The 25,393-nt window shown below is 38.2% G+C and overlaps 1 protein-coding gene across 5 annotated transcripts in view; it reads left to right on the forward strand.

Moving 5' to 3' along the window:
* The window catches only part of UIMC1 (ubiquitin interaction motif containing 1), a 140,374-nt gene that overhangs the window by 94,526 nt on the left and 20,455 nt on the right, over positions 1–25,393 (forward strand). For all 5 annotated transcript variants that reach the window (XM_057728363.1, XM_057728354.1, XM_057728388.1 and 2 more), the window contains one exon: positions 3,722–3,884. In XM_057728363.1, coding sequence (XP_057584346.1) covers positions 3,722–3,884 — 163 coding nt within the window. The remainder of the gene's footprint in view (positions 1–3,721; positions 3,885–25,393) is intronic.

Here is a 25,393-nt window from a genome sequence, read left to right on the forward strand (position 1 = left end):
CAGCTCTGCAGAGACCCAGTGCCTAACTGCATAGTCCTCATAAAAGCTTCTTTGCTTGTAATTTTTCCTCTTGAGGCTTCTCCATTGTAGTTAATATTTAAATAGACCTTTTTAATGGTGCTGGGAAAAAACTTAGTGTAATATAAAAATGTTCAGAACCTTCTGGGTTGCCTATGAATATGATTGGAAGTGTTCTTGTATTCACAATAAAACACTAATAGATCGACTTCTCCCTCTTGAATACTACATTAATAGTTGAAGGTGCCTTCTCTGCATGTTATAGAGCTGGAGATGAATACAGAGGAGTGTAGTGCTGGGTGTGAGCACCAGTGACATTCATGTCACTTAACATTTCTGTGCTTAGTGAACTTTAGATTGCCGAGTAACTGCTTAACTGCCGCTAACTTTCAGAAACTCAAGACTACTTGCAAATTATAGGGTATATTGATTTTTTTCCCCTCTGCTCAGATGGCTTTGTATTCACAAGACAACTTCTCCTTATAAAATTTATGAACAGAGGAACCTGGGTTTGTGAGAATCTCAGTGACTAAGCTTGGAATAAAAATACACTTAGAACCATTTGGAATGTTTTTTCACTTAGCGTAATTCTCTGGGGATTCATTAAGGGTGTGTCTCATATCAATGTTCCCTTCCTTTTGAATGCTGAGTGAAATTATGTACTATGGATATACCACATTTGTTTAATAATTTACCCATGGAAAAACATAATAATTTTGAGCTATTATGAATAAAGCTGCTATGAGCATTTGTAGGAAAAAAAAAAAATACACTTAGAACTTCCAGACCCACTTGACTTGCCCCACATCCTACAGAAGAGTAATAGAACCAGAGAGTCTCCCAAGCAGAGTCAGCTTCCAGAAACAAAGTGTGGGGGGATACTTTTTGTTTCTGCCATACCATGGTGAAATACTGAGAGTATTTTTTTTTAAATTGGGTTATAGTTGCTTTACAGTGTCGTGTTAGTTTCTGCTGTGCAGCGAAGTGAATCAGCCATATGTTTACATATATCCTCTCTTTTTTGGATTTCTTTCTCATTTAGGTCACCACACAGCACTGAGTAGAGTTCCCTGTGCTATACAGCAGGTTCTCATTAGTTATCTGTTTTATACATATTAGTGTATATATGTCAGTCCCAATCTCCCCATTCATCCCACCCCCCCTTTACTCCTTGGTATCCATACATTTGTTCTCTACGTCTGTGTCTCTATTTCTGCTTTGCATACAGGTTCATCTGTACCATTTTTCTAGATTCCACATATATGTGTTAATATAGAATATTTGTTTTTCTTTTTCTGACTTATTTTACTCTGTATGACATTCTCTACGTTCATCCACGTCTCTACAAATGACCATGTGTACCACATCTTCTTTATCCATTCATCTGTTGATAGACATTTAGGTTGCTTCCATGACCTGGCTGTTGTAAATAGTGCTGCAGTAAATATTGGGGTGCATGTGTCTTTTTGGATTATGGTTTTCTCAGGGTATATGCCCAGCAGTAGGATTGCTGGGTCATATGGTAATTCTATTTTTAATTTTTTAAGGAACCTCCATACTGTTCTCCATAGTGGCTGTATCAATTTACATTCCCACCAACAGTGCAAGAGGGTTCCCTTTCCTCCACATCTAGAATACTGAGAATTTTGATGCAAAATAGGCCTGGGTTTGAGTCTGCATTGTCCAGTAACTCACTTTGTGATCAGCAGGTTACTTTGCCTTTCCAAGCCTCAATTTCCTTTTCTATAATACTGGAGCTAGTGATACCTCTTGCCAATTGGATTGTGCTGAGGGATGGATATGGAAAATGCTTGGCTAAGCCTGGCATATTATAGGAACTCAACTACCCTAAGTTCCTTTCTCATCTTTCTTTTTTTCCCTTTCTTTTAAAGTAAAAGACAGGTCTGTGTTGAAAACAACATTTTCTGGCAGTTGTAGAAATTGTTTTACTTGGTATTTATTTAGATGGCCTGTTTCCTTCTCTGCTGGATTACATTCACAGGTGGTAAATTTTAGGGATGGCCTAAACTTAGAGACTAAAAGAAAAAAAAAAAAACCCACCTCATTGGCTCAGAGCTTAGATTATCTACTCACTTCACTTTGGGTCCTATTTTGTTCATGCATCAGAAGCGGGTTTATTTATTTCCCCATAGAAAGGCATAATGACAGCCCAAGTGCTCCTTGCTCTTAAATGGAAGCAGTGGCTATGCAGGACAGTTTCACATTGATTGGATAGGACATGGTGTCCTTTGAAGCAAGTGTTAGGCAGTAGTGCTGCAGTGCTTATGCATACTATTGAGTTAATCACTGCAGAGTTCTCGGCCCTGACCTGTAAAGGTAAAATAAAACTGCCTCTGAGAGACACTGGGAACTGTAGGAAAAATGATGACTGCAAAACACTGAGAAGGGAGTAAAAATGCCTTTGTCAGAATTGTCTTAATGATTTTCTTCAGGCCTTCTTAAATATTTGGGTCTTAGTTTTATTTCTTCTTTCAACCCAAAAGTTACAAATAAAATACAAGAGGTGTTTTGTCTTACAGGTGTAAGCTGAGATCTTAGGTTCTTAAATTTTAATTGTGTTGTTTTTGCTTAGAGCTCTTTTTTTTTCCCCCTAACTCCTAATGTCTAAAGTCACTTACAATGATCACAGTTCTGTGTGTGTGTGTGTGTGTGTGTGTGTAATTAATTTTTTTCTTTCAATTTTATTGAGATATAATTTACATACAGCACTGTGTCAATTTAAGTCAGGAGGTGAGTGGCAGGTGAGCAACTAAAGCTTCATCTGACGCTCCCCCTTGCTCCCCATCGCTCACATTACCACCTGAACCCTGCACGCCCCCACCCCACCCCAGGTCTGGTCCGTGGAAAAACTTTCTTCCATGAAACCCGTCCCTGGTGCCAAAAAGGTTGGGGACTGCTGGAAGGGGTACAGCACAATGATTTGACGTACATGTATAGTTAAATGATTATCACAATTTTCGTGAACATCTGTAATCTCATATAGATTCAAAATTAAGGAAATAGAAAAACAAATTTTTTTCCTTGTGAGAACTCTTAGGATTTACTCTGTTAACAACTTCCTAGTATATAACATACAGCAGTGTTAATTATATTATCACATTGTACATTATACCCCTAGTACTTATTTATCTTATGGTTAGGAGTTTCTACCTTTTGACTGCCTTCACAGTTCTTTTGTGAGATTGAAAAAGTGTCAAGATGCTGTTGATAATGCAAACTGAAACACAGCAGACACAGCATACTGACCCTACAAGAGGACAGCGCCTTGTGGTGTGATAGAGAGGAATGCTATCAGGTTTGGGAGCCAAATAGTCCTTGGTTTGAATTTCAGCTCTGCCACTTACTTATTCTGTAACTTTGGGCAAGTTGCTTTACTCACTTTACACTTTTCTCAAATGTAAAAAGAGTGTGTTGTAAGTTTACCATGAGGTTTAAATGAGTATTACATGCAGAGTGCTTAGCACATAGTAGGCAGGCACTGAATGAGCACTATTCAATATAATAAGTAGATATCAACTATATTAGTGTATCTCCCAATCTGCTGTCCTGAATTTGGCAAACTGATTGGTATTGCTTCTTTGAAAGTAAGTGAAATATGGGATGGAGTCTCTTGTAGTTCTTTTTGGGAAAAGATACTTTATAAAGTAAAGCTAATACAGTTGCCATTTGTCATGTTCTTCAGGTTCTTCAAGTTGATAACAGGGAAGATGCTGGGAAGGAGATACCTACTACTACCTTCTCATCTGGTACCCAGGTATCCTGCCCACTATGTGACCAAGGCTTCCCACCTGCAAAGATCGAACGACATGCCATGTACTGCAGTGGGCTGATGGGGCAAGATACAGGTACAGCCAGATTCCTTTCTTCGACTGCGTGGTGGTTTTGTAATCTTATACAACAAAGTGCAACAGACAACTCTTCTTCAGTGTTAAAGTTTTTTTTTTAATCTAGCTAATCCTCTAGTGCTTTTCACGTTCTTTATTACTTTGGCAGGCACACTATTTTGTTGCACATACCTCAGAACAAGGGGAAGGGAAAAACTTTCATCTTTTAATGTTTCAAACTTATTCTTTGCCATAGGCAGGCCAAAGATCAGTGTGACCCCATGGACCTTGCATTTCAACTTATGTATTCAAATACTGAAACTCCTATGGAACTTGAGGAACTAAGTTCTAGAGTTACCTGTTTTTCATTTAAAATAAGTCCCTTATGGGTGTGTGTGTATATGTGTGTGTGTGTATATGTGTGTGTGTGTAAATTCTGCCTAAAGTCAGTTAACAGCTGAAAAATATCCTTAATTTCCATTCATGCCCTACATATCTCTGGTGTATCACCCTGGGCTGTTGGTTATCTCTCGAAGAGTGCACTAAAGGTCTTGGTTTTGGCGCACTGTGAGATACTGGCCAAGAGAATCTGCTTGTTCATCGCAGCCCTTGAAATACCACCCCTGATCTTACCTTTCTGTCTGTAGCTTTAAACTCTAAATATAATAGAATCTGCACAACTCTCTGTGGTCTAACATGTAGAATGTAACTATACGTTAGATGATAAGAAGTGTTGCAACATTTTCCTCAGTGCTATTTGGTTCCCATAACTTAGAGATATTTAATCTGAAATTGAATAATTGTGAGGTATTTTATAAGATTTCCAGGAAAGAAAGGTACATGTTATTTAATTTTTCTAGTTATACACTTCTTATTAATTAAATAAGGAAGTATCTAAACTTAAAATAAGTTTGATTTTTCTAATTATAAAGTAGTACCTGTTCATTGTAGTATGAATAATAATAATGGCTTACATTTATTGAGCACTTGAAATGAGTCAGGCACTATTTACATAAATGGGACCACACCACGTGTGTGATTTCGCAGTTTGCCTTTTTTTATTTAGCAGTAAGTTTAGTTCTTTCTGTGTGCAGATATATTTTTTATATAGTCGAGATCTGACTGTATGTAAAATTGTTTTGTTTTTTCTACTAATAGCATAAAAATTTCCCCATGTCACTAAAAGTTATGAGTAAAAATATTGTTAATGTCTATATAATATTCTGTAATTCAGATTGCCTCCATTTATTTAATTGTGTGTTTAGAATGCTTCAAGTTGCCATTTTATACTTACATGACACTGAGCTTTTTATGCCTAAAATTATAGCTGTATTTTGGGGTTATTTTCTAAGGATATATTTTTAGTTTGACTGGTAGTAGAAAGAGATGGGCTCTGGAGTCCAGTCTGAGATTGAGTCCCACCTCTGTCACTTACTAGTCTGTGACCCTGTGCTAGTTTCCAAGCTTTTCTCATGCATCTGTCAAACAATAGAAATGACCTTATTTGGTTTCTGTGAGGTTAAATGAGATATTTTAAGTAAGGTGTTCAGCACAGTGCCTAGCACATAGTAAGTACTTAAGAACTTTCAGCTGCTGTTATTATTCCCAGTAGTGGAATTACTAGGTCGAAGATTTTTGTCATCATTTTTAAGGGTTTTTATGAATAGCATTGTAGTCTTTTAAATGCAATGAAAGTTGAAGACCTAAATCTGGTCAACTCCTTTAGGACTAGGATTTTAGATCCAGTTTTACTTTGATATAGCTCTTTAGTTTGATTTTTAGTGGAGAGTTCCAGCGACTGAAAGAATTCTAGAGCTTGGCATTTGGTGACCAGAGAAGGGAGAGGCTATTTTGTCTATCTAACCAAACACGTTTACCCAACTGGTGTTAGTTACTGAGTCAACAACCCAGACAGCACTGAGGTCCAGAAGTAAATGAGTTTGAGAAACTGAATCCGCATTGAGCTCTAGGAATAGATGACCTTGCAGTCAGATTTTTTTGTTTGTTTCTTTTGTTTGTTTTTTTGCTGCGTTGGGTCTTTGTTGCTACTCGTGGGCTTTCTCTAGTTGTGGAGAGCCAGGGCTATGCTTCCTTGCAGTGTGTGGGCTTCTCAGTGCAGTGGCTTCTCTCGTTGCAGAGCACAGGCTCTAGGCTCTAGGTGCCCAGGCTTCAGTACTTGCAGCTCATGGGCTCATTGCAGCACGCGGGCTCTAGGGCACATGGGCTTCAGTAGAGGTAGAGTGCAGGCTCAGTAGTTGTGGTGCATGGACTTAGCTGCTCCAAGGCATGTGGGATCTTCCCAGACCAGGGATTGAACCCATGTCCCCTGCATTGGCAGGTGGATTCTTAACCATTGAGCTACTAGGGAAGTCCTTCCAGTCAGAATTAAAAGTTAAAAGAGTAGTATAGAGTAGCTCTTTTTTTAAAAAATTAAGTACTTAATCAATTTACTGGCTGTGTTGGGTCTTCATTCCTGCATGTGGGCTTTCTCTAGTTGCGGTGAGCGGGGACTACTCTTTTGTTGTGGTGCGCGGGCTCCTCATTGCCATGGCTTCTTTTGTTGCAGAGAACGGATTCTAGGTGCGTGGGCTTCAGTAGTTGCGACACATGGGCTTAATAGTTGTGACTCACAGGCTCTAAAGCACAGGCTCAATAGTTGTGGCACACGGGCTTAGTTGCTCCGTGGCATGTGGGATTTTCCTGGAGCAGGGCTTGAACCCGTGTCCCCTGCATTGGCAGGTGAGTTCTTAACCACTGTGCCACCTAGGAAGCCCCAAGTGTAGCTCTTACTGATATCTCCCAGACTTAACGCTGTTCGTTTATGCTTAAACAGGAAGCTTTGGTATTCATCTCTGTCAGACATCTTTCAGCTATGTGATACTTGCTTTTAAGCTTGTTCTTCCTTACAGGAGTGTGGTGGGGCAACCCACAGCTCCAGATACTTGATTCAGGTTTGTTTGTGAGTTTTCTCAAACCTAATGCAGACTTACACCACCAGAATCAGGTTGTTCTCATTGAAGTTGTTGAGAGGCTAACACCATCAGGTGGGCAAAGTAGACTGAGACTTGCATTGCTATCCATCAATTCATGAAAAGCCTTTCAAGTTCTCTTTAATCCACTGGGCTAAGGGTCAGTGTTGCTGTGTAATGCTGCTCAGTTGGATTTACACTTTGAGTCTTGAGGACTCTTTCAAATATTATAGTTATAAGTGTGTTTTCTGATATAATTGAAAGCCCTTATATTCTTAGCGCTATATGTCTTGTAGCTCTGATCCAAATGTCTCAGACCTCCATTCAGAGATGTCTATTGTATCCTGAATGACAGTCACACTTTCCTTTTTATAAGGAAATTTGTTTTAAAAATTAGTTCAGGGACTTCCCTAGTGGTTCAGTGGTTAAGACTCTGCTTCCACTGCAGGCGGCACAGGTTTGATCCCTGATCCCTCATGGATCCTGCATGCTGCACAGCACAGCCAAAAAAAAAAAAAAAAAAAAAAATTGGTTCAGAAGTATGATAAAAACCTGTCTAGAATACTACAAACTTCTTTTCAACACCAGCTCATCTACCTAGAACCAGAAAATTGATTTCTTTCTACCACTTATTGCCTACCTATCCCAGTACTTAATGGAACACTTTTTTTTTTTAATGGTGCTCGACCTTGTGTGGGTTACTAAAGAAGTTTAAGACAAGGTTTCTGCCATTAAGGAGCTTGTAATCTCATTGGAGAGATAAGCATTAACCTAAGAAATTAATTACAAGATGACACAAAGTGAATGATTGTGTACGCAAATGAGTGTCCGTGACAGTAAGTACAGTTGGAAAAAGGAGAGCTGTAATGAATAGGGATGATGTCCACAGAGAAGGGTGGGCTTAGCCTGAGCTGGATAGGTTTGGACAAACCCATAGGAAAGTTGGGGGCCCTTTATCCTCCTATGGGTTAGATAAGATAGGAAGCAAGGTAAACAGACACTAAATGACAGCTTCCTCTTAATCTTCCTAATAGTGTTAGCTTACCTAAATTACCCTTTCTGGTGACATTTTAGGCCTTATGGAAAGCAGGGAGTCCTCAGTGAAACTGTCCCACTCTCTGCTTACTCCTCTACTTTCCTGGGGACAGAGCGTGGGGCTCTAGGTGGGATGGGTGAAGTATTAATAGTTAGACTAATCATGTGAAACACCTACTAATGTGCCTGGTGTCTAGTAGGTCTTCAGTAAATTTGCTGTCTTTATTTGGTTTCTCCACCAGCTTGCCTGCCCCGTCTTCCTTGCCATGGACAGTAGTGATTGTTCTGGTTCCTCTCAGCTTTATAACTGAAGACAGAGGACCGTCTTCAGCCTAATATTTTAATCTTTGGTGAAAGGAAGCCTCTCTTACAATAGAGTTGAAAGAGTTACACATAACCAAGACTGGGAGACCATTAGCCCAGTGCCTAAGGGGATGGAATAAGAGAGAGGACTTCCCTCCCAGAGCCTAAGTATCCAGCTTTCCCCTTCTTCCTGTTTTTCCCTGAATCTGATCCTAGACATGCTTGGTTTGGCTGTGTAAAAGAAATAGTAATTAGAGTCATTTGCATAAAGTGTCTACCATTTATGCCTAGTTACCATGCTGCACAATAACAATTATGCATGTCATTAAATATGTGTCTGATTAACTTTGCTGTAAGTTTTATTTGATTATAATACTACACTCTGGTTAAGTTGACTCAGTCTGCTCAGTTTGTTGCTCAATGACATGGCTGTCTGTTCACAACTATGGAAAAATTAGAGGGCGTGTTCTTTAAAAGCATTGTTTGAGGGGAGATGATTTGCTAAATTAATCTAGACTGGGACAAAAGCAGGTTGCCTTTGCATTTGGTTTCTGGAAAATGTCTTTGGGACCATTTTTATTTAAACAACTTAGGAAAAATAAAAGTCTTCATTTACTCATTCAGTAAATACTTATTACATGCCTACTACATGCCATAGTAGTGGGATACTATGAGGGTGAGTCAAAAATTATCTGCACTCTGGCTGAAGAATTTATAGAAGTTCCCTCCCCCCCCCAGCTCTTTATTGGAGTATAATTGCTTTACACTGTTATGCCAGTTTCTGCTGTACAAGAAAGTGAATCAGCTGTATTTATACATATATCCCCTCCTTCCCACCCTCCCTATCCCACCCCTCTAGGTCATCACAGATCTCCCTGTGTTATGCAACAGCTTCCCACTAGCTAGCTCTTTTACATTTGGTAATGTATATATGTTAATGCTACTCTCTCACTTTGTCCCAGCTTTGCCCGCCCTCCCCCCCATCCTCAAGTCTGTTCTCTATGTCTGCATTAAAATTTTTAATATAATCAAAGTACGGATATTTTTGATTCACCTTCATATTACAGTAAACAAATAAACATATAGTATGTCATGTTGATAAGTATTTTAGAGAAAAAAAGAAATCAGAGGAAGAGGGGAATAGGGAGTACTGAGGTCAGGAGGTGGCAGTTTAAAATAGGTGGTGTGGAAGTTTCCACTGAGAAGGTGACATTTGAACAGAGACCTAAAGGAAGTGAGTGAATAAGCCAAGAGAATTTTGAGTGGAGAGGAGAATGTTACAGGCAGAGGGAACAGTAAGTTCAAAGGCCCTGAGGTGTGAACAGGCTTGGTGTGTATGGGGAATGACAAAGAAGCCAGTGTGGCTGGAGTAGAGTAAGTAAGGGAGAGATTAACAATGAGACTAGAGAGGTAATTGGGGAGGGCACAGGTGGACAGATCATAGCGCTTTTAGACCATTAGTGAGGACTTTAGCTTTTAAAGGAAGAAACACTGGAGGGATTTGAGCAAAAAATGAATATTTGAGCAAAGGATCACTCTGGCTGCTGTGTGAATAGATTGTTGGGTGACAAGGATGGAAGCTGGGAGAATAGCCAACGTTTTATTTTTTGGTAATATGATAGAGTGGGAGAAACATGGGCTTTGGAACCAGGTAGATCTGAACTTAAATTTCAGCTGTAATACTTGACAGCTGGGTAGTGTTTGACAAATTATCTCACTTTTTGAGAATCAGGTGCCTCATTTGTAAAATTAGTCTAACATCATTAGAATTGTCATGAGAATCAGAGAGACTTTATAATGTACCCAGCACTGTGTCTAGATTGTTTTAGATATTCAATAAATGGTAGCTGCTGTTATTATTAAATGTTTTTCTTGCCTGTGTAGTCTTTCTGAAGTCTTATATTTCTGTGTACTAATATTGGGTTGGCCAAAAAGTTCATTTGTTTTTTTCCATAACATCGTATGGAAAAACCTGAATGAACATTTTGGCCAGCCCAATACACAAAGGATAAGCCACCAGCCAGCTACAGCTGAGGGAAAGATGAAAGGCAAGGAAAGGCATTAGAGTCAAAGTGCTAAGAATAAATTAGTAAGAAATAGATGGTAGGAGATTTAGGAAAGCTGAAGGCATTAACTGTGTACACTTTGGGCCTAGATACAGAGATGTGGAAACTGCCAGGAGTGGATTTTCTCTCCATGGATATTTCCTGGAAACATAATGGTGGGTAAGTGGGTGGGTAGAGGTAAGAATTCTTGATAGAGATTGTTAGAGAGCTATCAGAGAAAAGAACTGCGACCTAGGATAGGCTTGACTTGGGTGACTCAGCAAAAATCAGAAGACCCGATCATCTCTAAGTAAAGCATTTCTTAAATTAGATAGAGTTGACTTTTTCGGTTTTCTTTATCTGTATTTGCCTACCTGAATGTAATTCGTACACCATTCAGTCTTCTCACTTGTATTAATGTGGCTTTTGTGGTACCCAGGAGGATTAAGTATATCACTGTTGACACCAAACTACTGAGGTGTTAACAACTGGGAAGTATCACAGGTTTAGTAGAAATAACATGGATTATGGAGACAGACTGACCTGTGGGGAGATACACAAATCCAAATAAAAGTGAGATGACAATGCAGTTGGATAGATAAGACATACACATGAATAACTGTAATGTAGGGTCAAAACTACTAACGGGCATAAAGATAAATTCCTGTGGTGTTTCAGAAGAAATGTGATTAGAATTTAGAAGGAAGGGCATTAATGTAAAACAGCAGTAGGCAAAAATCACATAAATAGAAAGAAAGTAAACAGTAGGCAATTGGAGAATGACAAACGTAACTTGAGTTATATGGGTTAATATTGGGCAAAGTTTTTTTGAATGTGTTAAAGAATTATTTGTGTGTTTACTCCAGCATAGTATGGCGGTAACGCGAGTGATAGGGAGCGGCAGATGAAGGTTTGTTCACTTGCCTGCCGCTCACCTCCTGCTGTAAGGCCCAGTTCCTAACAGGCCGCGGACCAGTACATGTCCACAGCCCAGGGCTTTATATAGGAAGGAGTCTTTTGGCTGCCAGTGTTGGAAATACAATTCAAAATAATGTTAAGCAAAAAAAGAGAGGTTAGTTTGCATAATAATTGGGAAGCCTGGGCTAGGCTTTAGGCAGAGCTGTATCTAGGAGCTGAGATGATAGCTTGCTCCATCTTTTGGCTCCATTTGTCTCTATTCAACAGATAGACTTTTTTTTTTTTTTTAAGGGGCAAGCAAAGTGTCTGCCAGCAGCCATAGACTTGTAGCCTTTAGTGGAAAGAAGGAGTTCTTTCTCCTGAGACCACAAGTCAATCTAGAGAAAGACTCTGATTGTCTTTGTGTCCACCCATGCTTTAGTCACTATGACCAAGTGGATGGTTATGTATCATTTATAGAAGTCAGAACAAGTAATGGAAAACCCTATTAGTATCTATCAGAAAATTCTATCAATCCTAATAATAGAGAACACCATATTAACTGATTAATTATTAAATGAATTTAACAGATAAGATTTCTTTTTCTCATGCAGCAAGATGTGTGGAGTGAGGTAGTAGCTCAGTGATGTAATGAAAACCTAAGCTTTTCTCTTTTGGCTCTACAGTCCTTGACTTGTAGCCTCTTGACTTACGGTTTTAAGATGGCTGTTATATCTCTAGACCTTACATCTGTGTTCCAGGCAGGGAGAAGACGAAAGGATAAAGGGGCATGACTGTAGATTGTGACTGCTTTAGTCTAATCCCTATAATTTCATGAAATTGAGTTGATTCGAAATTATGGTAGAATCAGGTCAGTTATAAATTTAGTGTTTGTTCATGTCATTTATGTGTGTTTATATGTCTTGTGTGTGTATAAAACTATACTATCTTTGAAGTCTTTGATTAATTTGCTTTGTACAGTGATTCAGCTTAAAAATTTTCATGTCCTGCTGTTAATGAAGTATTGTGTTAGGTGCTGGGAGTGCTCGCAAGGTGATAAGGTATATGATGCAGAGCTGAATGGGATCTCAAATTTGTATTCAGGGACTTCACAGCCCAGTGAGACAGACAGACTTGGGCATGACTCAGTATGGTATGAATCAGTTGAAGTGATAAAATAGAGGCACTAAGCACTCACAGAAATGGAAGAGATTATTTCTCGTTGGTGAGAAAAAGGACAGGTTCTTATTTAAGTGTTGCCCTAGTATCAGGTATGGATTTTTAACTCTCCCCCCCACCCGCTCCCCCTTTATTGAAGATATACATCTAAAATAGCAACAAGCCTTGTAAGGTATAAATTGTCTGAATTTCTGTTTTTTTTTCTTTAAACCAGACTACAAAAAGTGAAATTACTGGATTATATGTATACAGTTTTTTTTTAAATTAATTAATTATTTATTTTATTGGCTGTGTTGGGTCTTTTTTGCTGTGCGAGGGCTTTCTTTTTAGTTGCAGTGAGTGGGGGCTACTCTTTGTTGTGGTGTGCGGGCTCCTCATTGCCATGGCTTCTCTTGTTGCGGAGCATGGGCTCTAGGCACGTGGGCTTCATTAGTTGCAGCACATGGGCTCAATAGTTGTGGCTCACGGGCTCTAAAGCACAGGTTGAGTAGTTGTGGTGCACGGGCTTAGTTGCTCCATGGCATGTGGGATCTTCCTGGAGCAGGGATTGAACCCATGTCCCCTGCATTGGCAGGCGGATTCTCAACCACTGTGCCACCTAGGAAGCCCCTGTATACAGTTTTAAGATTGCTTTCTGAAAAGGTTATACTCATTTAAATTCTCACCGGTAACATATGAGAGTGTTCCTTTCACCACACCATTACAAATACTGAAGAATAGTACTTTTTCTTTTTCTTTTTTTTTTAAAGCATGGTATATTTGATAATCAGTGATATTTCACTATATTGTATATGTGATTAGTAGAGTTGAATTTTTTTCTTTTTTAAAAAAGCCAACTTGTATTCCTCCTTTGAAAAATTGTTCTCTGAACTTGCCCAAGTATCTGTTGGGTTCTTAGCATTTTTCTCATCAATTTATGTAAGTTCTTTACAAATGATATTTACCCTTTGTTTCAAAGGTGCTTTCCAGGTTTTTTCTACCCAACCATCAGTTCTTACTAAGTTTCCAGATTTATGCAGCCTGGCACTGCAACCCCCTTCTTGTGTTTGAACAGTCAAAGCTTTTATTTCTTTCCTTTTTAAAAATTTATTTATTTATTTATTTATTTATCTATTTATTTTATTGGCTGTGTTGGGTCTTTTTTGCTGTGCATGGGCTTTCTTTAGTTGCGGTGAGTGGGGGCTACTCTTCGTTGTGGTGCACGGGCTCCTCGTTGCTGTGGCTTCTCTTGTTGTGGAGCACAGGCTCTAGGCGCATGGGCTTCAGTAGTTGCAGCACATGGGCTCAATAGTTGTGGCTCACGGGCTATAAAGCACAGGCTCAATAGTTGTGCCTCACGGGCTTAGTTATTCCGTGGCATGTGGGATCTTCCTAGAGCAGGGATTGAACCCATGTCCACTGCATTGGCAGGTGGATTCTCAACCACTGCGCCACCTAGGAAGCCCCAAAGCTTTTATTTCTTAAAGCAGAAGCAATGCTGATCCTGCAGAAAGACCTAATCAGTGTGAAGAGCAGTGGCACTGATATGGTGAAAAGACTGTTGGGATCCACTTGAGATTCCATGGGTGGGTGGGCAGCAAGGGGAAAGGGGAAAGAATTCATTGCTGTTGATATTGAGGAGGAAGCGAAGGTATAGGACAAGGTGGTGGCCTGGTACAGGGGTCAGCAGGAGCTGGATACCCAAAGTGGTATATCTAAAGTATATTCTTCTTTGATAGACTTAACCCCAGACTGTTTGGCGTTCCTGTAGAGGCCATAATATTGAGTGCCTGCTGACATGGAAATACATCATAGCTCTTAGCCAGTGGACGAACTCTTAGACCAAGAACATCCACTCCAGACTTTGATGTTCCACTGCTTAGAACTCTCTCCTCTTGTGTTAATAATGTAGCAGAACTGTGTGGTTCTGTCCCATCCCTCCACCCCTGTCATCCGAGTTGTCTTCTGATAATTTTTGTTCAGCCTTTCTGTGGAGCATTTCCTTGTATCAGCTCCTCTATGATGTATTAATAAGGTTACTGTATGATGTAGCATATGAAATGGCAGTTTGACTGCCATTCTGTCAGTCATTCTATGAGACATTCCATGTCTGCTTGAGTCCTCAGTGTCTTCACTCTTCCCGTTTTGTTCCTCTTAACTTTGTCTTTGTTTTACTTAGGCCTGCTCATTGTACCTTGCTGCTAAGGAACCAGGCCTCGGGATGTCTTTTAGCAATTTTTTTTCCCCCTGCTAGGTGTGCTTATTCCTTTCTTGAAAAAATAAAATAGCTCTTATTAATACCTGAATAATACCCAAAGCATTATGCGTTAAAGGAATATTAATAGCTAAAAACTACTTAAGAGAAGTTCTCTCACTTCATGATTTAGTCACACGTTTTAATCCAGGCATCTAGAGCATTTTAAGAAAGAAGAAAGTTCAAGGAATATTAAATCAGTCATCTCCTTTATAACTATCACAGAGCCACAGTCAGTACTGTTAAGTATCTTAGAGGGTAAGTGTTATTGTTATCTCCAATTTATCCATTCCTATCTGGTATCAGAGAGGTTTAGTACTTGTCCAGCATCAGATAGTTAAGTAGCAGAGCCAGGGCCCAAGCCCAAGTCTGATTCCAGAACTAGCATTTTTCTTCATTGCTGTGTTCTGTCTGCCTTCCCATGTGTAGAGATGGGGGCACACACAGTCAGGGGAAAGTATGAGGAGACCATACTCCTCATACTTTCCTCAGTCAGTTTTAGGAAGGCAGATAGTAATCCTTCACCCCTGAATGCAGACATGAAATCTGATCTCATCAGAGTTGACCTTGTCAGCTTTTCAGTTACCTAGAAGAAACAGCTTGATGGATTCAGACTGTTGCCTGGTGAACAGAGTTGATGTGACATAAGTCATCTGTGTGAAGACGTGTGCAAAAGTCAAAGGATCAGATAAATGATCAGAATTACTTCTGGTGGTGGCTGTGGAGACTGACCATTCACAGACTTGTTACTAAGGAGTTTTTTAATGGCCTAATATAAGGAAGCACTTGATAGCAAGATGGATTTTTTTCCATTAAGTAAAAGGATTTGCCAAGTCTTTATAAATCATATCTAGGATAGCTACCATTTATGAGCGCCTGCTATATACCAGGAACTGTACTTTTCGTATATTCCATTTTAATTCTCACAACAGTCTTTTGAAGTAGGAAACTGAGGCTTGACAGGAAAATAATTTCCCCAAGGTCACATACCAAATAAGTGGCAAAAGCTCAGATCCACTACCAGCTTTTTTTAAAAAAAAATAATTTATTTGGTTGTGCTGGGTCTTAGTTGCAGCTCGTGGGCTCCTTAGTTGTGGCAGGCAGGCTCCTTAATTGCAGCATGCATGTGGGATCTAGTTCCCTGACCAGGGATTGAACCCTTGCCCCCTGCATTGGGAGCTCGGAGTCTTAACCACTGTGCCACGAGGGAAGTCCCCACAACAGGCTTTATTTCAAACGCTTGTCAACCTCCAAAGAATCATCCATGAAATATTCAGATTTTAAAAAAAGTTTCAGAATAATGAGTACAATATGATAATCTATATATTGTTTTAAGAGTTTATAGTAAAACTGATTTTATAAAATAATGATAACAATTTTGAGAATAAAGCCTTCTTGGCGGGGGTTGGGTGGAGGCAGAGGATGGGATCAGAAAGAAGCACAGTTAGCTTATCAGTTTTGGAAGTAGTCTACTTCTTAAGTTGGATGATTGATTTGCATATGTATTCTTTTGTACATATTAAAAAACATTTTAGAGAGCGTCTATGTTTCTATTATGCTCCACTGACATCCATTTCACTTTCATAGGAACCTTGAAATTTACAGCCACTAGTAAAATTTAGAGAAATTGAGTGTTTTTTTCTCCATATGGAACTCATTGAGTATTATCTTAATTTAGTCTATAATGATAATATGCGACCACTGAATTTGATTGTCATTAATAGTCTTTAGAAGCCTCTTGGGGTTTTTTTTCCAGGTCCTTTCATCTCTGCCACCTGTCTTTCATACCAGTTTCTTGAAAAGACAATGGCCAGTTTAACTTTAATTATTGCCTTGCAAAAGGACTTTGTGTATATGTATGTTTTTTTAATTTTAATTACAAGAACATTTCAGACATAAAAATTGAAGGAATATTAGTGCCTTAAACCCCTCTGTGCCATCCAGTCATCAGCTCGTCACTGCTGTTTCATCTGTATTTCATCCATAACTCCCACTCCCTGGATTATTTCAAATCAGATTCTAGATACCATTTCATTATTTTACTTGGTATCCCTGAAAGATAAGATCTCTTAAAAAAAAAAAAAACCCTAACTATAATACTATTATACCAAAAAAATTAATATCATCAAATATCTGGTCTGTTTAAATCTCCTTGAGTCTCTTAATTGGTTTTTACAGTTGGTTTGTTAAAATCAGGATCCAAACAAGGTTCATACATTGCAGAGCATTTTTTAAAAAATTTATTTATTATTTTTTTGGGGGTACACCAAGTTCAATCATCTGTTTTTATACACATATCCCCGAATTCCCTCCCTCCCTCGAGTCCCCCCCACCCTCCCCGTCCCACTCCTCTAAGGCATCTTCCATCCTCGAGTTGAACTCCCTTTGTTATACAACAACTTCCCACTGGCTATCTATTTTACAGTTGGTATTATATATATGTCTGTGCTACTCTCTCACTTCGTCTCAGCTTCCCCTTCACCCTGCAGAGCATTTTTAATGTTCATATCTCAGGCTCTCTTAATTTATAGGAGAGTCAAACCCAAAAACATTCCTTTTTTTTCCCCCCTGTTTTTTGTCCGTACCATGTGGCATGCGGGATCTTAGTTCCCTGACCAGGGACTGAAGCCCAGGCCCCCTGCATTGAGAGCATGGAGTCTTACCCACTGGACTACTAGGGAGGTCCTCTGCCTTCCTCTTTCTTTTATGCTATAGTTTTCATATGTCACATGTACATCTGCGTATATTATAAATCCTATAAAGCAATGCTATAGTTTTTGCTTTAGTCACTGTAGATTGTAAAGAAATTAAGAGGAAAATGGTCTTTACTAGATATTTACCATTTTTGATACTCTTCATTTCTTCCTGATGATCTGAGTCTGTATAGTGTCATCCCCTTCAACCTGAAGAGTTGCCTTTAGCATTTCTTATAGTGTGGGTCTGCTGGTAACAAACTTCCTTAATAATTCCTTAATTTTATTATCTGAAAAAGTCTGATTTCATCATCATTCTTTTTTTTTGTTTATATATTTTCAAATTTTATTTGGTTTTTAAATCTTTCACTTATTTCTTAGTCTTTGCCTTAACCATTGCATTGTTAAGATAAACAAATTAAGCAAATGCTATTTTATAACTAATATGAAATTAACTTTTCCAAAGTTAATTGCTGAGCTTCGTTTTCAAAGAGAACCAATCAGATCAGAATTCATCTCTTACCTCTATATCTAGCTCTTCTTCCTAATTTTCGTAGTTCTATTAATATTATATTGGTTTTGTCAGTCATTCAAGTTCAACTTCTTAAGATTAGTATCTTCTGAATTATCAAATGCTGCCATATTTTTTTCAAAACTATACCTCTGACATCCATTTAGTCTCTATCTGCATTTCTGAAATCCTGTTCACTGTTCTGTTCAAATATCACTAATCGGATTCTACACAATTTAATTCCAAGACACTCAGTCCAACAAACATGTATTGAGTGCCTCATCATCGTTCTTGAAGGATATTTTCACTGAATATAGATTTTTGGTTTGATAGGTTTTTCCCTTTTAGCAATTTAAAGATTTTGTTCCACTGTCTTCTGGCCTCCATAGTTTCTGATAAGAAATCTTGAAGTCATTCAAAGTGTTGTACCCCTATAAGTTGAAAACAGGTCACATTTTCCTCATTCTCTTTGTATGTTAAGTAATTTTGGATTGTATCCTGGACTTTGTGAATATTATATTGTAGATATTCTAGCATGTGTTTTATTCCTCAGAAAAGTATTATATTTTGTTTCATCAGACAGTTAACTGGATTGGAATCAAACTATACACTCTTGTTTAGGGAAGCATTTCAAATCTCAGTTTGGTTCTTTATCCTTAACTGGAATCTGTTTAGTGCATGAGTGGTTCTGGAGTCAGCCAGAGACCTGGGCAGAGTTTATTCACAGAATAGAGGGTTTCTCCTCTCTGGTTTTTGCTCCTAGAATATTACTCACTTTGGATTTATCTGATGTTTTCTTATGAGTAGATTTAGGTTAAAACATTTTTGGCAGGAATAATAATAATAATGAAGAGAATGTTGTATTCTGAATGCATCATGTCTTTGTCAGCTCGGACTGCTTTAATGAAGTACCATAGATTGAATGGCTTATAAACAACGTAAATTTATTTCTCACAGTTCTGGAAACTGAAAGTCTGTGATCAGGGTGCCAGCATGGTTGGGTTCTGGTGGGAGCCGTCTTCTGGGTTGCAGACTTCTGACATCTTGCTGTGTCCTCGTGTGGTGGAAGGAGAGAGCTTTGGTCTCTTCAGTCCCTTATAGTGGCACTAATCCCACTGACGAAGGCATATCCTCTCAACCTCATCACTACCCGAAGGCCCCATATTCTGATACCATCACATTGGAGGTTAGGATTCCAATATATGAGTACTGGGGGAACACAGATATTTAATCCATAACATATCACTTTGGGAGCAAATGATCAGTTTGTGCTATTGGGATTGTTAAATTTGATCCTCTCTCTAAGGTAGTGTCTGTCAGGTTTTCCTTTGCAAAGGTGCCTTTCCCCTTTGTTACCAGTATGTCATCTATGGGGTAATACTTTGAGGCTGTATGAATATCCTATTCCCAAACAGACATTCAGCTATGATTTTAGCATCCATTGGTGAGTCTTGCTTAAATTAGTTGTTATTATACTAGTAAGTGTTGATTTTTATATTCCTGCCATTCTTCTGCATTAATTAGCTGACATTCTTCTGTAGAGAGAAACTTTCCCCTTTTCCATTAATTTTTTAAAATGTGGTATGGATTCATTTTTAAAAAATTTAATGTATCATAATTCATTCTTTTTTTTTTTAAATAAATTTACTTTTAGCTGCGTTGGGTCTTCATTGCTGAACATGGGCTCTCTCTAGTTGCAGCGAGTGGGGACTACTCTTGTTGCAGTGCACAGGCTTCTCATTGCGGTGGCTTCTGTTGTGGAGCATAGGCTCTAGGTGCACAGGCTTCAGTAGTTGGGGCTCGCGGGCTCCAGAGCACAGGCTCAGTAGTTGTGGCGCACTGGTTTAGTTGCTCCAAGGCATGTGGGATCTTACTGCATCAGGGCTCGAACCGATGTCCCCTGCATTGTGAGGCAGATTCTTAAGCACTGCGCCAGGGAAGTCCCCATGATTCATTCTTTCTAGTAGTTATTTTGTAGTTGAAATTGTTCCATATTTGACCAGTGAAAGTCCTTTCAGGTGTCTTCTATAACCTTTTGGCATGTGCCCATCAGTTTTTTTGAGCACTTCCTTACTTTTTACTACAAGAAGTTGTGAGGTTGCTGTGACTTTTCCTGCTTCAGCCATGGAATTTGCCATTCATCCAGAGGTTCCACTCTTAATCATTATGCTATTTTGCCTTCTAACAATTTTTTTAAAAAGCAGTACGTCTTCATTATATGGGGTGATTCAAAAATCATGCACACTCTGGCTGTAGAATTTATAGAAATTTAAATATAACTGGAGTGTGAATAATCTTTGACTCACCCTTGTAGAAGATTTAAGTGGAGAAAAATTTTTCAGGTAACGTTGGTTTATAACATCGGAAAATTTTACTCAGAAAAAACTCATCCATGATTTGGCCCAGTCCAAGCCACTGTTAACAATTTGATGTGTATCTTTTCCTTACTTTTTGTTTTTATTTACAGGCATACCTTGTTTCATTACACTATGTTTTATTGCTTTTTTTTTTTACAAATTAAATATTTGTGGTAATCCTTTTTTGAGCAACTCTGTCAGCACCATATTTCCAGTAGCCTTTGCTCACTTCATGTCTCTGTGTCACATTTTGGTACTTCTTGCAATATTTCAAATTTTTTCATTCTTAATATATTTGTCATGGTGATCTGTGATCAGTGATCTTTTGTGTGTGTGTATGTTAATTTTTCTGCTCAGTTTGTTTTTTAATACATCTTTATTGGAATATAATTGCTTTACAATGTTGTGCTAGTTTCTGCTGCACAACAGAGTATATCAGCTATATGTATACATATATCCCTATATCCCCTCCCTCTTGAGCCTCGCTACCACCCTCCCAATCCCACCCCTCTAAGTCATCACAGATCAGTTGCTCTCCCTGAGTTATGCAGAAGCTTCCCACTAGCTATCTGTTTTACGTTTGGTAGTATGTATATGTCAGTGGTACTTTCTCACTATGTCCCAGCCTTCCCCCAACCCCCGCCGTTGTCCTCTAGTCCATTCTCTACATCTACGTCTTTATTCCTACTCTGCCACTGTGGATCAGTGATCTTTGATGTTACTACTATAACTCACTGAAGGCTTAAATGATGGTTAGCATTTTTCAGCAATAAACTATTTTTAATTAAGGTATGTACTTTTTTTTTTTAGATATAATGCTATTGCATGCCTAAAAGACTACAGTATACTAAGAACCTACTGTATAGCACAGGGAAGTCTGTTTAATACTCTGTAATGACCTGTATGGGAAAAGAATCTGAGAAAAGAGTGGATAAAGAGTGGATAAAAGTATAACTGATTCACTTTGCTGTACACCTGAAACTAACACAGCACTGTAAATGAACTATATGCCAATACAAATTAAAAAACAAAAAAGACTACAGTACAGTGTAGATATAACTTTCATATGCATTGGGAAACCAGAAAATTTATGTGACTTGCTTTATTGCGACACTTGCTTCATTGCACTTGTCTGGAACTGAACCCACAATATCTCTGATGTATGTCTGTAGTTAGCTTTGAACAGCAGGTTTATTTTGAGACTGTTTTTTATTTTTATTGTTTAACAGCATAATCAATCCCTGTGAACCCATTTTCCAGCTTCAGCAATTATCAGCTTATGACCAATCTTTTTTTATGTATAACATTCCTCCTATCTACCTCCCACTAGGTTTAAAAGATAAGGACTATTTTTAAAAAATACAGTCACAGTACTGTTATCACACCAGTCAGCCTCTCCCTTTTCCCAGTCATATCATAATTTTTTTAATGGTTTGTTCAAATCAGAGTCCAAACAACGTTCATGTATTACATTTAATTGAAGTCTTTCAAGTATTAATCTGTTATCCTCCTCTCTCTCCCTTTCTTTTTTTTTTTTGTAGTTTATTTGTTAAAGAGATTGGCTTTTTGTCTTTCAGAATTTCCCTTCTGAATTTTGCTGATTGTATTCCTATTCTATCTTTAACATGGTCTTCTGTTTTTCTTCTTTTTTGGGGGGTGGGGGGGGAACATAACTGCTCTACAATGTTGTGTTAGTTTCTGCTGTACAAGGAAGTGAATCAGTTATATGTATACATATATCCCCTCCCTCTTGGAGCCCCCTCACATCCCCTCACCCCCTATCCCACCCATCTAGGTCATCACAGAACACCAAGCTGAGCTTCCTGTGCTATACTACAGGTTCCCACTAGCTATCTGTTTTACACATGGTAGTGTGTTTATGTCAAACCTAATCTCCCAATTCATCCCAGCCTCCCCTTCCCCTTCGTGTCCACATGTCTGTTCTCCACATCCACATCTCAAACAGGTTCATCTGTACCATTTTTCTAGATTCCATCTATATGTGTTAATATGATACTTGTTTTCCTCTTTTGACTTACTTCACTCTGTATGACACACTCTAGGCCCATCCACATCTCTACCAATGACCCAACTTCGTTTTTATGGCTGCGTAATATTCCATTGTATATATGTACCACATCTTCTTTATCCATTCATCTGTTGATGGACATTTAGGTTGTTTCCACATCCTGGCTATTGTAGATAATGCTGCAGTGAACATTAGGGTACATGTGTCTTTTTGGATTATGGTTTTCTCTGGGTATATGTCTAGTAGTGGGATTGCTGGGTCATATGGTAACTCTATTTTTTGTTTTGCAAGGAACCTCCATACTGTTCTCCATAGTGGCTGTATCAATTTACATTCCCACCAACAGTGCAAGAGGGTTCCCTTTTCTTTGCACCCTCTCTAGCATTTATTGTTTGTAGATTTTTTGATGATGGCCATTCTGAGTGGTGTGAGCTGACACCTCATTGTAGTTTTGATTTGTATTTCTCTAATAATTAGTGATGTTGAGCATCTTTTCATGTGTTTGTTGGCCATCTGTATGTCTTCTTTGGAGTAATGTCTATTTAGGTTTCTGCCCATTTTTTGATTGGGTTGTTTGTTTGATATTGAGCTGCATAAGCCGTTTGTATATTTTGGAGATTAATCCTTTGTCAGTTGCTTCATTTGAAAATATTTTTTCCATTCTGAGGGTTGCCTTTTTGTCTTATTTATGGTATCCTTTGCTGTGCAAAAGCTTTTAAGTTTAATTAGGTCTCATTTGTTTGTTTTTATTTTCATTACTCTAGTTTTTATTTTAATTTGTTTATTTTTGTTTTTGTTTTCATTACTTTCAAAAAAGACCTTGCTGTGATTTATGTCAAAGAATGTTTTTCCTGTGTTTTCCTCTAAGAGTTTTATAGTGTCTGGTCTTACATTTAGGTCTTTAACCCATTTTGAGTTTATTTTTGTGTATGGTGTTAGGTAGTGTTCTAATTTCATTCTTTTACATGTAATTTCCCAAGCACCACTTATTGAAGAGACTGTCTTTTCTCCATTGTATATTCTTGCCTCCTTTGTCATAGATTAGGTGACCATAGGTATGTGGGTTTATCTTTGGGCTTTCTGTCCTGTACCACTGATCTGTATTTCTGTTTTTTGCCAGTACCATACTGTCTTCATTACTGTAGCTTCGTAGTATAGTCTGAAGTCAAGGACCCTGATTCCTCCAGCTCTGTTTTTCTTTCTCAAGATTGCTTTGACTATTTGGGGTCTTTTGTGTTCCCATACAGATTGTAAAATTTTTTTTCTAATTCTGTGGAAAATGCCATTGGTAATTTGATAGGGATTGCACTGAATCTGTATATTGCTTTGGGTAGTATAGTCGTTTTCACAGTATTGATTCTTCCAATCCAAGAACATGGTATACCTCTCCATTTGTTTGTCATCTTTGATTTCTTTCATCAGTATTTTATAGTTTTCTGAGTACAGGTCTTTTGCCTCCTTAGGTAGGTTTATTCCTAGGTATTTTATTCTTTTTGTTGAGGTGATAAATGGGGTTGTTTCCTTAATTTCTCTTTCTGATCTTTTGTTGTTAGTGTATAGGAATGCAAGGGATTTCTGTGCATTAATTTTGTATCCTGCAACTTTACCAGATTCGTTGATTAGCTCTAGTAGTTTTGTGGTGGCATCTTTAGGATTTTCTATGTATAGTATCATATCATCTGCAAACAGTGACAGTTTTACTTCTTCTTTTCCAATTTCGATTCCTTTTATTTCTTTTTCTTCTCTGATTGCTGTGGCTAGGACTTCCAAAACTATGTTGGGTAATTGTGAGAGTGGACACCCTTGTCTTGTTCCTGATCTTAGAGGAAATGCTTTTCAGTTTTTCACCATTGAGAATGATGTTTGCTGTGGGTTTGTCATATATGGCCTTTATTATGTTGAGGTAGGTTCCCTCTGTGTCCACCTTCTGGAGAGTTTTTATCATAAATGGGTGTTGAATTTTGTCAGAAGCTTTTTCTGCATCTATTGAGATGATCATATGGTTTTTTATTCTTTAATTTGTTAATATGATGTATCACAATGATTGATACAGTGAAGAATCCTTGCATCCCACTTGATCATGGTGTATGATCTTTTTAATAAAGTGTTGGATTCTGTTTGCTAGTATTTTGTTGAGGATTTTTGCGTCTGTGTTCATCAGTGATGTTGGTCTGTGATTTCCTTTTTTTGTGATAACTTTGCCTGCTTTTTTAGTATCAGGGTGATGGTGGCCTCGTAGAATGAATTTGGGAGCATTCCTCCCTCTGCAGTTTTTTGGAAGAGTTTGAGAAGGATAGATATTAGCTCCTCTCTAAATGTTTGATAGAATTTGCCTGTGAAGCCATCTGGTACTGGACTTTTGTTTGTTGGAAAATTTTTAATTACAGTTTCAATTTCATGGCTTGTGATTGGTCTGTTTATATTTTCTAATTTTTCCTCGTTCAGTCTTGGGAAGTTGTACCTTTCCAAGAATTTGTCCATTCCAGGTTGTCCATTTTTATTGGCATATAGTTGCTTGTGGTAGTCTCTTATGATCCTTTGTATTTCTGCAGTGTCAGTAGTAATTTCTTCTTTTTCATTTCTAATTGTATTGATTTGAGTCATCTCCCTTTTTTTCCGTGATGTGTCTGGCTAAAGGTTTATCAGTTTTGTTTATCTTCGCAAAGAACCAACTTTTAGTTTTATTGATCTTTGCTATTGTTTTCTCTTTTTCTGTTTCATTTATTTCTGCTCTGATCTTTATGATTCTTTCCTTCTAATACCTTAAGGGTTTTTTTTGTTGTTGTTGTTGTTGTTCTTTTTCTAGTTGCTTTAGGTGTAAGGTTAGGTTGTTTATTTGAGATTTTTCTTGTTTCTTGAGATTGAATTGGTATAAACTTCCCTCTTAGAACTGCTTTTGCTGTGTCTCATAGGTTTTGGGTCATCATGTTTTTGTTATTTGTTTCTATGTGTTTTTTGATTTTCTCTTTGACTTCTTCAGTGATCTCTTGGTTATTTAGTAGCATATTGTTTAACCTACACGTGTTTGTATTTTTTTTTACAGTTTTTTCCCCCTTGTAATTGATTTCTCATATCACAGTGTTGTGGTCAGAAAAGATGCCTGATACGATTTCAGTTTTCTTAAGTTTTCCAAGGCTTGATTTGTGACCCAAGATGTGATCTATCCTGGAGAATGTTCTGTGTGCACTTGAGAAGAAAGTGTAATCTGCTGCTTTCGGGTGGAATGTCTTATAAATATCAGTTAAGTCTGTCTGGTCTATTGTGTCATTTAAAGCTTTT

This window comes from Hippopotamus amphibius, chromosome 1 (genome assembly GCF_030028045.1).
Source record: "Hippopotamus amphibius kiboko isolate mHipAmp2 chromosome 1, mHipAmp2.hap2, whole genome shotgun sequence".
NCBI classification, from domain to species: Eukaryota; Metazoa; Chordata; class Mammalia; order Artiodactyla; family Hippopotamidae; genus Hippopotamus; species Hippopotamus amphibius.